Here is a 17159-nt window from a genome sequence, read left to right as displayed (position 1 = left end):
GTAGGGAAGGTTTTCCTCTACAAATCACATTATTATATGATTCTATTACTCCGCTAAAGCTTCAAGGCTGGTAATGAAGAAAAATCCAACTCATCTCTTTCTCTGAGCAAGAACAGATCTAAAGATCATTTTCTCAAATGATTTTTAAAGTATCAATTTTTACCAATTTTTGAAGTATCAGCTGAAATAGAACTAAGGGGTTTCCTGCAGGTCTGCAATTTTTCAGGCTTCCGATGTTCCTCAGGATACTTTGTCAAATATACCTAGAAAGACTGGCATATGTCAGCATTTGGGCACAGTTAATGTGCCCAAATTCTTTTCTGTTGAAAGGCATATCACTTAAAAGGGAAAGCTGCATCATGCCACCCAATACAGATATAGGAGATTTCGAAGATACCGGACCGAGGAAAAGCCCAGGAAGTGGCAGAGCTGCTGAAGGTACTAACAGAAAAAGCTTAGCGCTCTCTAGATACAGCTAAGAGGGCGAGCAATGGTTGAAATTCTTCTTTAAAAGGGAAGGCACAAACCAAATGGTTAATCGGCTCACTTCTGATATGAAATCTGACTCATTTAGCATAAAAACAGCTGAATCGTAAGATTAGAAACTAACCTTTTCTTTCATAAAATATCTGGGTAGGGAGTACAAGGTCAAGAGGTAATTTTTTGTTATCTAGTCAAATACAGGAATTAGTCAGTTGTAATTCCCCTCTAAGTTATGAGGAAATGTTATGTTTAATGGTACATGTAACTTGACAGCAACGCTGAGCTGGGGCTGCACGGACCAAGCTCAGTCCGTACAGGCCGATTCAGTCCTCTCCTTTATTCCACAGAGGTGGCACAAAGCATGGGTAGTGTGAGCTCTGACCGCTGTAACAAACAGTCTAAACAAATGTAATACAAAACTGAAAGTTCCGGGTTATCAACACACTATTAGACACAAAAAAATATAAAGATTACCAGACACCATCTGTACTTGTTACGAGATACAAAACATGAAAAGTACCAAAACATAAAAATAGCAAAAAAAATTTCATGAAGTTCCTTCTATGTGTCCTGCATATAGCCTGTAAAGATAAATAAAAGTTATATTTCTAACATTTCTAACATCCTCCTTTGAAACTCCATAGTGCATGAGGGCAGGTGAACGAAAATCCACATAAAACTGCCTTCAGACAAAGATGAGCTATACCTATGACCCAGTGGAGAAGTCTGACTGAAGCCACACAACTTACCACTTTTCACTTTTTAAAAACTCAATTTAACTGGCTAATAATGTGTTACTGATCTCTCAGCCTGCTGGCACAGATCTTGGTATTTTGGGGAAACTCTTATTTTGAACTTCCCAAGAAAGGGCAGGATCTAGATATCAGCAGAACAACCAAAATGTGGAATTTTCACTTCCCAAGCTAAAAACAGATTTCAGTCAGATTAGATCATCCCAGAAAGAAAGTATCTTCATTTGCAGCATTCGTGAGGTGACTTTACCTGTTGGCTTCCTCAGAGTCAGCTCCAGAAGGACAGAATTCATGAGGAGGTTCTCTTTCCAAATGTTCCATCAAAGGTGAGGTACTATAGTGGAAAACCAGAACCTGCTTATATATTTTACAATAACCCGGTCCTCCACGGGCATTGTGAAGTCATTCCAGGCCCTACAAGCCCTTTTTAACCCTGAGCTGCCCAGTTTTAGTGAGCACTGACAGAACACCTGCCTGCGCACTGCAGCACATGCAGACCTCAAACCGTTCCCCAGAATGCTCCTCCATTGCAAATGACTGCTAGAGCGCAGAGGAATGTTAAAAACAGCAGAGTTGTAGTTCAGCCAGGAATAAAGTGAGTCTTCTCTTAGGAGCTCCTCTTAGGATTACAGAGTATCCCTGCACCAAAGAAAGCATGAGCCAAAAACATCCTAATGATCTATTTGCAGAAATGAAACAATTACTGCTATATATGTATCTGGTAAGCTCGTAGGAATCAAGAAAGTAGTATAGAAATGTGCAAAAAAGTAAAAAGAAAAGCATTTTTGCAAAAAAAAGAACATAGTGCAGAGCAGCGTCATGTTGTCTACAGCCATTATGGAGATTTACAGAAGTGGCACAGACAGCTGATTAGTTGGCTTTACCAAGGATAGAAATATTAGCTAAGAAATTAATCTCTTCCCATCGAGAATTGTTAAACGTGAGGGTGAAATTTTTCTTAACCCACCACTGAAAAATTCTTTTTTCTGCAAAACAAAAGCAGAGTGAACCTTATAGCGGTAAAAACCACACCTGCAATGAACCACAACAGGCCCGACAGCGTGGCACTTGGCATGCGATGCCTTCCGCACGAAGGTGAGCACGGGCAGTGTGTATTCTGGAACACCCATGTCAGGCCACTGGGTATAATGGTACTGAGTAACTATACGTCCACTAGACCTCCCTTTCTGGGAACCCTGCAACGGAAAAATAATTCCATATGTAAGCAGCCCACATCTGAATGGCAACTCTTCATAATTTTATTTACCTGATAGTTCTTGAATTAGCACTGGCCCTATTTAGTTAACAGCATGCCACCTAGCTCTGAATATTCCAGCTTTCAAAGAGAAAAGGAAGGCCCTGTGCTTCTGTCCCATCAGCTTGCCCACTGAATGGAAAAACGACTTGGCACTGTCCCTTAGAAAGCCATAGAGAAAGGTTAAGAGCACTGGAGGCATAACAAATTACAGCTGCTCTTAAGAGTCACCAGCTATTTCCAACACTCTGGGTGGACTGAAAGAGTAGGATCCATCTCACCCAACCTCAGTGATCGATAAGGAAAGTAGCCTTGTGTATGCTGCTTTTCTAAGCTCCCCCCCTCAATGGCAACTCAGAGGCAGCGATACCTTCAGACAACCAGTTGTCTCATTCAAAGATCGGTTCTTAAAATAGGCAGGAAAAGTCACTTGACAGTAAGTGCTGTACAATATGCACTAATTCTACAGAGAGGCTGGAAGACTAGATGTCTAACATTCAGGTTAACATTCAGGTCTAACATTTAGCTTTCAGAATCCCCCTCAAGGTGCCAATGTCACATTACTGAGCTGAGAGCATGCTGGTTCTGATTACAGTAAAACAAGGTGTGGATGCACCTGTCCTTAAAAAGGCAAATGGATAGATGAGGTGGATAATTTAATTCATGCCACATTTTCTACTAGCTGCTCTATTTCAGAGAATGTATCCTCCTGTTCACCAGGCAGGCAAAGTCCACATCAGACTCCGCTCTTGCCCTGATGGTCCTGCATCACACCAGTACTACAGGCCAGAGTCTTCTCCGTTTGTTGATCTGGCAAATTAATTGAAGTTGACAAGCATTTTGGCTGGCTGAGACCTACAGGATTCAGCTTCACATATACAACAGAGAAGAGCTGCCGATTGCCTTAAAAAAATATTCTGAGTGACATTTAACACTCCCTTTAGCTTAACTATGTTTTCAGGATGTCACGAACCTTTTTGATCTTGGTGTTTCTAAGAGTAAAATTCCTCACAGTGTAATAGGCAAGTACATGAACACTCTTCTGAGTAACCAAGAAGTTCCCATATTCTTCACTACCTTCGGCAGGCCAGTACTGGTCACATTTTCTCTGTTAGAAAGCAAATAAAAACAGAGACAAAGAGAAAGAAAACAAAATGTCAAACTAGCAAGCTAAAATGTTCAAATTTAAGAGCACGGTCAATCAGAAAAACATACTTGGACCCTCAATATACCCAGTTTGTAATAGATATGATCTTCTACAAAAGAGAACAAATAATGCATATTTATTTTGTGCTGTAAAGAGAGATGACTGTGCAAAGATACTCTTTATTTGGAATACTCAAAAGAAAAAAAAAAGGTTTAAATCACACCATCAGAGTTACAGCACTCTAATATTGTGGAACTTACCATTCTGCAGGCACTCTAAAATCTAAAGAAAATAACAGATAGTCTGCAGGAATAATAGGAATACATTCAATTCAGTATAGTCATATGTGACATTTGGTTGGTTCCTAGCATGGGTAGAGTATATACTGTATCTGATCAGAGCAGGAGAGGGTGTCCAGAATACACAGTAGACAGCCATGATGCCCAGGCTTTTGGTTGGGCAGCCATACAACCTTCTCTAGGAGTACTAGAAGAGTACAGGTTTACAGCATGGAATTATAAATGAAGTGCGGCACTTGTATGCGTTTGTTGTGTCTGTATCATCTGATATATGCTTAATTGTTCGTATGACGTGCATTTTAGGCATTGCTGCTGGTGTGGCAAGTGTGATGTGATGTCTCCTCATGTGACTCCCCGGTACATTCACATTCCCATCCATACGACCAGAGAAACACAAATCCTGTGATACAGTTTGATCTAATTTTGTCTCACTGGACAAATGTATATCTCGTCATGTAGTAGGAAAGGAACTGTGGGTCCTATAGGATGTTAACAGGGAGCAGCCAGTGAATATCCAGAAAATTGACCTGAACTATGGCCTTCCCCTTTTCAGGGTCTAAGGCACCTCTGAGAAAGACAATAACAGAGAGCAGACTGGCAGCAGAATGTGGTGTAAGGTCCATAGTCTGGCCACTCCTAAATATATAGAAGAAGTTTGTTTTCAGTATAAGACAATTTGTTTCGGAGTTAGAACATGGTGTTTTCAAGACTTGTTGTTGACAATTGAGTTCAAATGTTTTCTTTAGTTTCATACTACAAATCCTCAACTTTATACTTCTATAGCCAATCCCAGTAAAAGCAAATACTACAAACTTGTTGCTTGTTGCTCAATAAATGCCTAAACCCGGTTTCTAAAAGAGGGAAAGGAGTCTGCTAGAGGTAGGTCTATCAACATCAGAGAAATAAATAATAGACAGAGGTACTCATACCCTTCCTTTCTCAACGAGATTAGTTATCATCACAATAACTTCTACGTTATGTTCCCATATCATTCTCCAGAAATCTTCTGCTGTTGATTTTAGTGGCCCTTGAGCTGCAATGTAGGCTTTTGGCTTGTTGTAGCCCTAAATTGAAATATAACAAATGACACTTGTCAAATCACAGTCCACAAGCAAAAGGAGGTTGGGAGGAGTATGTGACATTTTAATATATCTGTTTTTAAAGAACCTCAAAAGCTTTCAAGTACTTTTGAATTTATAACTACCCTGCGGTGCCAGATGACATATGAATGCAACTGTTATGTCAATGTTTATCATCCCAACAAATAGGATAGATGTTCAAGTGCCCATGTTCCAGCAGAATGTTGACACGACAGCGATTATGAGACATCTATTATGATATAATGAATCAAGATCATTCGCATGTAAATTACTGGGTAACGAAAATTGGATAAATGGTACCTCGGTGAGGCTCTCAGCCAAATGGCATCTTCCTCTCATGAGAGTATTTCAGACAGAAGAATTAACCACTTACCAAAAATATATAAAAGAACAAACATTCAGATGTGAAATGCTTCTGAAATGACTCAGATGTGACAGAACATTTTCAGTTTCATTAAGCTCTTCACCAAGTTGCAGCTGCTACAGTATCAAGATGGATTCAAAGAAAGAACTGGAGTTTAACCTGTCCTTTAACTTTCTAGGCTTAACTTAGATAATTAAAGGTTTTTCTAACAAAATTTGCAATATTGTACTATTTTAAAAATATTACTAAGTCTATTCACCTTCATATACATACATCAGTATTTACAGAAAAGGCTGACAGATGAATAAGCTGGCAGGTAGAAAAAAGCACTTACATCAACATAGTTGGCATTAATGTAATCAGTCAGTTTTCCATCCTTTTCTGCAAGCTGTGCTAGTTTAACCCTAGTATGATCATCTGTAGTAAAACAAGGGAGAAAATAAGCATAGTTTTCTGCAAGAAATACTCTTTCTGTAAGAAATCCTTTTTAAAAATACTGAAACGGATTTTTACAGTGACAATCACATATGAAATGTCCTGTGCTTAGCTATGAATCGCATTCAAAATTCTAGTTTGCAGAAAAATAAACCAATAAATCCAAGGATTCAAGGGATTCTGAATTTAGTTGCCTGAACAGTAGCAGCTGGGGTCATTTTAGGCACTGTGACATGTTCCCCTATAGCCTCCAGCTGCTGCTTGTGAAGAGACACGGGTCTTCTCTAAGTCCTGTGTCGTGTTTGCCAAGCCTGCATAGTGTCCTGGCTGCCCTGGGATGTCTCAAATCACACTGTCACCAATGTTTAGGCAGAGTCATTCCAAGGTAAAGAGGACAGAGCCTGGAGCCTCGAAAGCGATGGGACCTTGGGGGAGCTGGTCAGCTGAAGAGCTGGAGCAGGGGATGCCTCAGGGAGAGCTGAAGCTTTCTGGAGCCTGCATTGACTATGTGGACTAGAGACTTGATTCAATTGCACAGAGTAATTCTTGCTACCTGAGCTGCCTTAAGATGCTTGAGCGCTGCCCTTTGATAACAAAGCCCCTGGCTTGGCACCTTTTGTCTGACCAGGTACAGACACAGAGCAGCATACTTCTGGAGGTATGTTCAGCCAGGTGGAATGGGATTTCTTGCTGGTGGTTTACATTGCTTTCTGCCAGATGAGCTCATTCTACCTCTTTTTCTATTAAGCTCTAGTGACACTGAATGCTGAACACATATTTAATTTAGAGCTTCTTGTTACCAGAACAAAGTTGAAATACTACAGAGAGTTAAGAAAAATACATCAAGCCAGCAAAATGATCAAGAGCCTAGAGGCAATAGCTTCAAAGAGAAATTAACGAAATTGAATAGATGTGTTGTAGAAAAGAAAAATCTGGTGTAGTGAAGAAGGGCGATGCAATGGGAAAACGTGTCCTGGCTAATGAAGCTGTTCTATTACATTGTGTTAGGGCACAATACAACACAAACCCAGTACATTTATATTTATATATTGACAGTAAGTACATCCAGGGATTGTGAAGCTCCTAGAGAGGATAAATCATCATTATTCCAGATCAAAGATGGATTAATTTTGGCAATCAAAACACAGCTTCTTTGGGTTTATAATGGCATTATAATGAAATCCCCTAACTCCCTTTGGGTCACCACAGAAGACACAAATATGTCTTGCTAACACATGCTCATCAAAGCAGCAGAATGCCAGAGGACTAACTGGAAGAGATGTGAAATACCATGCTACTCCTTTCCAAGCATTTTGCTGAACAGTAGCCAGAGCTTTCAGTGTAGAGGTAATCTCATATAAATCTGTACTCGTCTATAATTACTTCTTAAACAAAACACCAAGTGATGCATTTACTTACAAGCAACAATGTTTATGTATCGATTCTTATTCTTGTTGTCAGGGTGATTAGAGCTGTCTGATGTAATACCTAGATCTACAGTACAGCTCTGGATTTCCTGGAAAAGAAAAAAAAAAAGTATGTCATACTTCACAAAGTATTAAGATACAAAAAAGTCTTAAAATACAGTAAGTTAGCACAAAAAGAACCACAACCTTATACCCAATTAGCTATGATATTTTACAACTACATCATTGCTAGAAAAAAAAAAAATGCAGCGAAATAATTCCTTACCTGATAAAACTCTTTCAGTGTCTAATGAGGGAATGAATGCAAAAAAAGTAAAAAAAATCAAATTCCACAGCACAGAATAAATGGATAAAAGTGTTTATATAAATTACAATTACTATATGGAAAACAGTTATGATCATGCAATATTTATCTCCATAATAACAACAAAGCTGAATATTTTGACATAACTCTTACAGAAAGCAAGAGGTAATTTGCCTGTTAAAACAGTGCTGTCTGTTTTCCTACCTTTAGCTTTAATGTTACACCTTAGCCTGGTGAAAGCTTAGACACGAGCAACACCTCTGACTTTAGCCAGACCACCTGTATATTTAACTACTCATTGGATTTGTTATTGGTCCTTATAACTGCATTAGTTTCCCTGAGGAATCTCTTGCTCTCTTTGCGCTCAGCTGTAAAACCTTCCCCGGAGCAGGGCAGCGTGCCGCTCTGCCAGCCTCACGGCGCCCTGGTGACAGGCAGCAGTACTGCCCCGGGCCTGCCAGCAGTTTCTCAATGAACCCAGTCTTTTTAGAAAGAGAGAGAGAAAGGTCTGAGAAGACAGGCTCCAAGACTCACAAAATTAATAAATTTTATTTCTTTGATTACTTTAACTGACAGGAAACTGAAGCATTTATAAGGCCCACATTGTTAAGAAGGAAATACGTTGCCATCACTAAAGGTACTATAGCAATGTTTCCCAACACTTTTTAAGATTTATTGAATATTAATCACCTTCAGCTATTTAAATATATATATGTATGAGAAAGGTGATGACCAGTCTGAAAATTAGATTTTAAATATGAGTTGTTTTATAGCAATATAAATAAAAAACCTGAACTACCCCTGTACTCTCCAAAGGTCTGGTGACTCTGCAAAGACAATGACTATATTTCAATTTTCCATAGCTTCTAAATTCTTTACTGGAAGACAAAAGACCAAGACTACCCAAATTCTGGGGTAGTCTCTAAAGCCAAAAAGGATCTCCAAGAAACGATGAGGACACTGAGTTCTTTGTAATAGTTAAATTAAGCACAAAATATTTCAGATGGTGCAGGTGTATCTCAGTGAGATTTAGTATATTTGGTGTTTGGATCAGTGCTCCAATTTATGAAAAAGAACAATTTTAGGAAAAGGACACTTTAGGATGAACAACTTGATTTCTGTATTGCTGTCCTCTCTGACGGTGAAAGAACTTTGTTACCGCTGCATTTACATGCGGTCCTTCAAGAGCTGCTCTTACTAAGAGCCAGCCTAGCAGGAGCCCAGTCCTGTCAGCGCATATGCGTAACACGTGAACATACATTGGACATTCACAAGTTTTCATAAGTTTGGTCCTATAATCAGGTGGATATTCTGAATGTAAAATGAATTGGAAAAGAAATACTGATGAAGAAGGTTAGATGAGAGACATGGAATTTTTTGTCCATTAGATCACAATACATTGGCTGGGGAAACAAAAGCAAAACCAAAAGACGCAAAACTATGAATTTTTTTACTTTCAGTATTGTTGTTTTTTGCAGCAGGACTATTACAATCATATTTTAAATTATTAGAGGTAAATTAAAAATCTCATCTCTATCTCAACTGACTGATTTTGCTAGGAATCATTTGTCAGGAATTTTAATAGCACAGCTTTAATTGCAGAGTTTTGGTTTATAATGTTTATTTTAAGTGACAAGTTAGAACAAACCTATCTTTAATTGCTTATAATACATAGGGATGTGAAAAACAATGAAGTTCATTAGTTACATATGGTGATAGTAACATTATATGATGAGAGTGCATCTTACAAAATTTTGAAATACCTCTTATGAACCATATACTTTAGGAAAGGAACTGTAAAGCTTTCACTACCACATATGAAGACTATATTAGCTCCCTGTTAATCAGAAATCTTTCCACGTGTACTCATTATTACTTCCAATTTTTTTCTCTGTAATTGGAACAAGCAAATGTGGGCAGCTTCTGCAAAATTCAATTGGCATTAGTGTTGGAAAAGCTACAGATCTACAACTGTATCTAATAAACCACACAGACTGCATTACTTTTGCATAGTTTAGTCACACAATCACTTAACATTTTATCACAGTGATAAACATTCCCACTTGCATCCCAGTCCTACTAGCTTTTATAAATCTCCCTAAATGCATAAACAGTCCTTACTGGGCTCAGAGTATTTATATTTACAGGCATTTATGAAATTGGTCTCCAAGTCAGAATGTAATGCCCAGTTCTTTGTTTCCAGGCATTTAAACTTAACATTATCGGTATGTGCTAAGAAAGATGACATCATAGAGCCATACCTCAAATTCTTCAGAAAAACCATTACTTGCATGTAAATCTGCAACATGTTTTGGAAAATGCTTTATTGGAATTGCTCCAACATCATCTTAGGGGTGGGAAAAGACAAAAAATATATTTATGAAGAATAAAAAGCCAGTGACATATAAAGAAGTTATATGTAGGCAATCCACACAACATCCTGAAATAAAATTTTTGGCGTTAACTTTGGATACAGAACTCCCACAGTAATAAAACCACTCTCTGACACCATCAACATTTCTAAAACCATTTGCTAACACTTGTATATTTCTAAATGACTATTTGGTAAGAAGATACAGAGAATGCCTTGCTAGGTCTTGCTCTGTCTTTAAGCCCGCAAAATCAAGGTGCTGATTCTGCAAGGTGCTGATTCTGCAAGCTGCTGAGCTTGTCTGTAAATTGCAGAGTGCTCGGAACTTCCCTGTGAAGTCAAGGGGAAATGGAAGGATTAGCAGTTTGCTACAAGACGTTCAAAGGGAGAGGGCAGGAGCAGAGCTCTGAATAACACTGATAAAGAAAGAGCGATCAGGCAGAGCTGTCTGGGTTCTTTAGGCTGCTTAGTGTTGCACTAGGACTCTAATGCAGTATGTGGACTAGCCACATAGTCCTGAGCCTACTAAATCAATGCAGCATTATGCCAGTAATATAACATTACTTGATGTATGTTTGCATGATAACATGCCAATGCATGTTTGCAGTGGCATCCAAAGGAAACTATAACTAATTTTCATTTTTTGCTGCATTACTGTGTACTTCCAGTAGGGATTTTTCCCCCCTCCACTCTCCCTGTGATTCTATGCTTACTACTGATAATAATCCTACGTCTGATCCTGGGAGTATTGACTGCAAATTTTCACATCAATCTTTATACATCAAGTTTTAAATGAAAGATTTAAGTTTAAGACTTTCTGGATACCCTCAAAGACAACACCTATGTTCTCAACCAATGAATGTGATACATGCAACTTCTGGGTCCTGATACTGAGTCTGAATTGTCCATCTGATTTTTATGTTTCAGGACACCTCCTTTTTATTTTATAGGACTACAGAAAAACACTCTTGTGTAGAACATTCATTTGGGATCATGCTGAAAAACTTTTGGACTTTTAATCTTCTCTTTCCTGCAAATATGCCATATAAACAAAGTAACTTGTTAATTACCTGTTAAAGGATGTCAGCTAGTTTCAGTTCTGAAGAATAATATTGCTTTGTGTTTTTTTAAAGCCTTTCATGGATTAAAAATATGTTTATTTCACAATCTGTAATTTCATCACTGTTTCATATGAGAAAGCAACATCAAAAACATCAAACAAGGACCTGTTACTTACATCAACAGATGTTCAGCATTCAGGCCGCCTAACAATTTTAGCTTTCAGTTACCAAGAATTTGTTGATTTGTATTGAGATCCATCTGGTCTTCCACTTACATGAATGGATCTGAATACAAAAAGTGAATTTATCCAGTCAAACCTAAGAGAAGCTGAACAAATGTGTAATGCTATCTTCACACTTCAGAGATGAAACCTGGCATAAAGTGTTTATTCTAATGATATGCAACCACAAGACCAGAAGGGAAGGTAAATGATCCTAACAGCAAGCACAGTAAGGGAGAAAGAGACCTCAGGTTTGGTGTCACTACTGTTTTATTTCCTCGTCAGCGCTAATCTCCCAGTTCAATCACTTCTGACTCCAGGAATATATTTACATTTGGATGGCAGGTATCACTTGAAACTACTTAAAGGTTGATATTACCCTGGAATTCATTTTTCATTCTGAATGCATCTTTGAATTATCCTGTGATGTGCTGGGACATTTTCTATGAATAAGTGCAATGCTCCTATGTCTGCCAATAAAACTCCACAGATGGAAGCTTAATATGTAATGAGATCTGTGGAGTGTGCTTTTAGTCATAGTCACAATAAGAAATTAACTTAGCAGGGTCTTCCCACTCTTTGACAGTATTACATTGCAGTTAGTCTCAACTGTTGTAAAACTACACTGCTGAAATGCAAAAACTGCTCACTTGACATCTGTTGCATGCAAAATAAGGCAAAAAATATTTCCTTGGTGCTTGCCCCTTTTTCCATAAAATATTTTATGCATCTTTCAGTCAGTTAGAAACACTTTTCTATTTAAGTTAGTATTTATCAGTATTTCAGAAGGAAAACCTCCAGCATCAAAACACATATTTTGGGCACTCAGAATAACTGTAAGTGCAATTCTGTCTAATGTCAACGGAAAACACATTATCTCCCCGAGGTGAGCTGGTCAGGAACAATTGCAAGAAAATTACACAGCTGTACTGTAATATAGTTAATGACAGAGAGTAAGAGCAGAGATTTCCTATGATTGCCACTTGACTTTCATAGATAATCACGTTTTCTGAAATCAAGCTGTATCCCTGCCTATTAACCATTTAGAAGATTATGCGTCTCCTAACAATAGCAATCAACACAAGAGGCATTTAAAGGCGCCTACAATTCAGTTACAACAGAAGCCTAATGTTTGGGCTTTATTTAAATAAATGTATTTACTAGTGATCTACACAAGAGCTGATTTTCTTTCCCTTAGTCATTCCAAGGGAACCCATCCCTCTGTGTAATGGCACAGTTTGATAAAACATTACTTATGGAACAAGATATCTTTTTCTCACGAGTGATTTCAGGATCTGCTGCAGAATTAATCTATTTAAGGTACTTTTCATTCTGCTCAGATTGAAAAAGCTGGGAGGGCTGCCCATGCTCCTCTGATACTCTGTGAGGAGGAAAGAAAAGAAACAGTTTCTCCGAATGACTGTGGTGGATATGGAACCAGAAGATGCTATTAATATTCTGCACTTGTGTATCATTTATACGAGAGACTCACAGAGAACCTTACCAGTAGTAAACTATGCTAGTAAAATCTGTAAGTTAAACAAAACATTGTAACTGCAAATGAAATGCAGATGGATGATGCATATATTGGTCCTGCTGGTAAAAAGAACACGTCATGTTCTACACATAGGTGACAAATCCAATTAAAGGCAGAAATACAGCAGAATAAGTTGCTGGTATAACCCTCTACTTTGTGACAGTGAACTAGAGCTACTTCGTGTAGCTCAGATGGCTACACTAGGCCACTACACAGCGTGCCTTTGAGACAACTCTCAAAGGTAAGGATATTTCTCTGTTACTGACAGGAGAGAGTATTAGTACATTAGTCTCTCCCTATGTCAAGTGCAACTGTGTTTACTAGCACAAGAGGTTACAAATCTCTGGTTTACAGGCGCTACAGTAGGTGAAGAATTCATATGGGCACACACAAAGGAGTATCTTCCAACAGCTAACAGTTATCCGCAGAACAGTTGACCAAAATTACCTGAGACTGGGAAGACTGGAGCTGGGGGAGCAGAAATCACTCGAGGTGATGTATTGTCTTCTAAATAAAAGTGAGCAGTCTGGAAGCAGTTCCTAGAGGGGAAGAAACATAAATAAATATTGCAAAAAATAAAACATTATCTGAGACCTTCTGTAATTCTGGCATTATTGAGTAAGGAAGAAAATAATGGTTTTGAAAAACAGTTTTCATGGAGTGTCAAATATATGGCTATAATATAAATATTCCCCCAACACACTACCAAATTATGCATACAACTTGAAGATACTATATTAACTCAGCATAAAACATAGTCCATGCATCTTTACCTATGCCAGAAGCAGAAGAAAGAGCACACATCAGACATCATAAAAGCTGAAAGAGGAATTCTGCATCAGGAGCTACTGTAGATGATGCACAACAACTCCAAGTAAAAAAATGCCATTGTCTTCCTTGCTAATCCAAACTCATACACATAATTATTGTTCCCTTTCACGGGATTACACTAGCTTGAAGATAGAGCACTGTACAACATCAGTTTTGGTAGTTCATCAATAGATCCTACTGCAGACACAGAAATGCACTAAAAGACAACACGCCCTGCACCAGACAAAAGCGTGGCTCTGGAACTGCTATGACTGGGACTAAAGAATATTTTCATAGTGTAATCACAACACTGAGGGAGGTCTTCCGGAAGCTGACAGACAGAAACAGGGGAATTTATAACTCCAGGAGATGCTAGCTTTGTTGCAAAAACATTTAAGTATGAATACAAATGGAATCAACCTCAACTATGACCCACAACGTGATTTGTATCTGTGCTGTAATCCAGATGTGAAGATAATAAGAATAGCATCTGTTAAGAGTCCAAGCTCTTCAAGGGACTAAATAACCAACTGCTGCTGTAAGCATTGGAATGCTTCCTTAATTAAAAAATCTCCATATGATTAGACATGCTAATAACAATCTTTACTCTGGGTCACTTAATCTATTTGAAATATTATTCACTAATCATTCATTTTAAATAGAAATATATGCATCAGGAAATTATTAATCTCATATTTATAAGATTCTGTTTCTTCAAAGCTGTTGGCTGAAGCTACTGTACGATCGTTGGCCATTTTCTGTAATCACTGTTATTTTAAATTCTTCTCTACTGCTCCTGTACCACTGCACTGATAAATTGTTATAATCAGAAAGAAATTTTGAAGCTACTTTGGGAAATAGATAGATAATATGTGGATGTTGTCATTTTTTCCAGAACCATTAATGTAGATCATAAAGACTTTGGTAAGCTTATTTTAATCAAGCCTTTGGGAAACATGTCCATACTCTTGGAATGTGTTAGAAATTTTCTGTTTGTGTACAATGCATATTCTCTTAAAACACAAGGAAAAGTGAAAAGCCACACCAAAGGGAAAATTGTGGCACACAAAATAGTTCTGACGATTCACATGACTATTAAATTTAGAGGCCAGCTAGAATTCTCTAAAACATACTTGTGATGTTCATAGGCTTGGCTTTGCATGACACATTTGAACTAAGACTATCCATTATAGACTTAGTTTTACTTAGAAACGGCAATTCTGGATGCAGACCAAGAACACATTCAGGATGCTTTTGGGAACATCTTTCTAATTTTTTAAGAGACTCTAACATTAGCACCCCACAGATTCAGTAGCTGCTGAGGTGACAGATGATGTCTCTGTGCTAGCATAATACTCCAGAGTTAGTCTCAGGACTGTGCACAAAACGCCTGTGAGAGGCAGGCGACTATCAAAGTACTTCAAACCATTAAACACTTCTGGAAGGTCTGGCCCTGCCTGCTGGGCACAGCAAATGCTGGTGTACTGTGTTTATTAAAAACAGCACAGACCAACACAACATGCCAACCAACCTGACTTTAAAGCTCTAAACCCCCCAAAATGTCCTCCCGCTAATGCTAGTTTATGGACTAACATTAGAGAGTCTTGTCACATCCTTGCTTCAGAAAAGATTAAGTTAAAAAGAATTTAATTAGCATAATGGCTTTCACATCTAAAGTGGTACTTAAAACATCCTCATAATATGCCATATATTCACTATCTCTCTGTATCTTTAATCTTTAGCAAGTTAATTGTGGCTGAAAATAAATTACACCCTTAGCACATTTGGGAGATAAATTCATAGCAGTTGACTTAACCTGTAATAAGACTCATAAATAGGCACTCCATCTGCTTCTGCATCAGCAGTGAAAGCCATCACGACTAAACCTAATGTTAATAACCATGTCTCGTTAATTATCACTTGTTGTTAATGAAAAAAGTAGATGACAATTTCAAACTTCCAGACAAAGGTCCTGTCGCTCAATGTTAACCTGATTATTTAATTTACACCTTTCATCACAGCATTTAGATCTTCAACCTAAAACTGTAATTTGTAATTTAGACTCCACGCTTCTTCGAACACACACCTTCTGTATGGAGGTAGTGCTAAGCCACTGAATTAATTAGAGTGTATCTCTACAGGAAGGCATGCAGCAGCAGCTCTTCACTTTACCAGGATGGATACTAGATCTGAATGAACACTTAAATGTGAACTACCTGGGACAAGACTATGCCTCAGATTGCAGAGGACACTGTTTTTCTGGCATACAGGTGCCTGGACCTTGGCTGAAGATTTGTGCTGTCTACTTCTCCTCTGGGGCAGAGAGAGACTGCTCAGAGCTTGACTGGGATTGTCCCCAAGGCAGGCAGCACAGCACGGTGCTCTGCATGCGTGTAAAGATGAGCAGGGGTTTCGCTGCTCACCTGTCTGAGGAAAGGAGCTGAACCTCAGAAGTCAGAGGCATCTGTGACAGGATGGCACATCCAGAGCTAGTCCAGAATGGTCTTAGAGGCACGATTACTTCTTTCTCGGAGAATTTCAGGGTCTTATGTGCTCACAGGATATTTGACAATAGGTATTCTCAAACACTTACTACAATTCATTTTTAAATGGTTCCAATCATTTAAAGATCCGATGGATCCAAAGGACCTTTAAATGGATACCCATTATTCCAATTGTCCAATTGACAAGTTATGGAATTCCATTATGTGACTCAGTTATTCCAATTACTCCATTTTTAAGTGATTCCAATTAATTTCTAAGTGCTCGTCAGCTGAAATTTTAATTTTTGAATTTTATTAACACTTTTAATTTGATGTCACATAGTTGAGAAGTTTTTCCTTCATGGATGAATGAGTGTGACCACTGTAAATTTACATCTGGTTTTAGTGTGTCTCTGTGTGTGCAAGTTTAACTCTCCTTAGAGAGGGTTCTCAACTCTGTTCCCATAAACCAAACACCAGACTCAAGGCATCGGTTCAAATCATGGATAACAAAATGAACATTCTCTAACAGCTGTGTTTCAAAGACGCAGGGTGATAGAGGAAAGTTCAAATTTGAATGACTACTCAGGGTGTTCCTTGTCATGGGGCTAGTAATCTCTGAAGCATTGCTGTCATGTAACTTCTAAGAGGCTTCATGACAACTGATATTAGGTATGTCTATAGATACAAATGCAGCTGGAACTGCTTTAGCAGTTTGCTGTTCACATTGTTAGAGCTAGTCACTTACTGAGATTCACATATTGTTGAAAAAGAATCTTGAATGGCAAAACTCCCACTGACAATTGTTACCAAGCTCTTACTGTCTTTACTACTTTCCAAGCTCTTCTTATGATAAGCACTATAAAAATTGATCTGCACAAATAGCCTGACATTTCTTCCTATATATCGTTTAATGAGGTTTATCTTTATTGGTTGCTTCCATGAACTGTTCCAAAACAGTACACACATGCATAAGCAATTTTCAGTATATTATATGATGGAACAGAGAAACTTTCAATTTCAGTCACCTTAACAGATACAGTTAATTCAGCAAAATTGGAAGGGTGAGGCCATCCAGAAATGAAATGAACAGAGCAAGGAGATTCAAAT

At 38.2% G+C, this 17159-nt stretch overlaps 1 protein-coding gene across 1 annotated transcript in view; it reads right to left on the bottom strand.

Annotated features, from left to right (window-relative positions):
• The window catches only part of PTPRZ1 (protein tyrosine phosphatase, receptor-type, Z polypeptide 1), a 62910-nt gene that overhangs the window by 8686 nt on the left and 37065 nt on the right, over positions 1-17159 (bottom strand). The window contains exons 14-21 of the mRNA XM_010139929.1: positions 13204-13295; positions 9828-9913; positions 7528-7548; positions 7255-7351; positions 5735-5817; positions 4866-5000; positions 3464-3598; positions 2268-2431 (exon numbers count right to left, since the gene is read on the bottom strand). Of these exons, the coding sequence (XP_010138231.1) occupies positions 2268-2431; positions 3464-3598; positions 4866-5000; positions 5735-5817; positions 7255-7351; positions 7528-7548; positions 9828-9913; positions 13204-13295 (813 nt within the window). The remainder of the gene's footprint in view (positions 1-2267; positions 2432-3463; positions 3599-4865; positions 5001-5734; positions 5818-7254; positions 7352-7527; positions 7549-9827; positions 9914-13203; positions 13296-17159) is intronic.

The sequence above is a fragment of the Buceros rhinoceros genome, unplaced genomic scaffold (assembly GCF_000710305.1).
Source record: "Buceros rhinoceros silvestris isolate BGI_N320 unplaced genomic scaffold, ASM71030v1 scaffold19387, whole genome shotgun sequence".
Taxonomy (NCBI): domain Eukaryota; kingdom Metazoa; phylum Chordata; class Aves; order Bucerotiformes; family Bucerotidae; genus Buceros; species Buceros rhinoceros.
The sequence above is the reverse complement of the archived record's forward strand: the minus strand, read 5'-3'. Positions and strand labels throughout refer to the sequence as shown.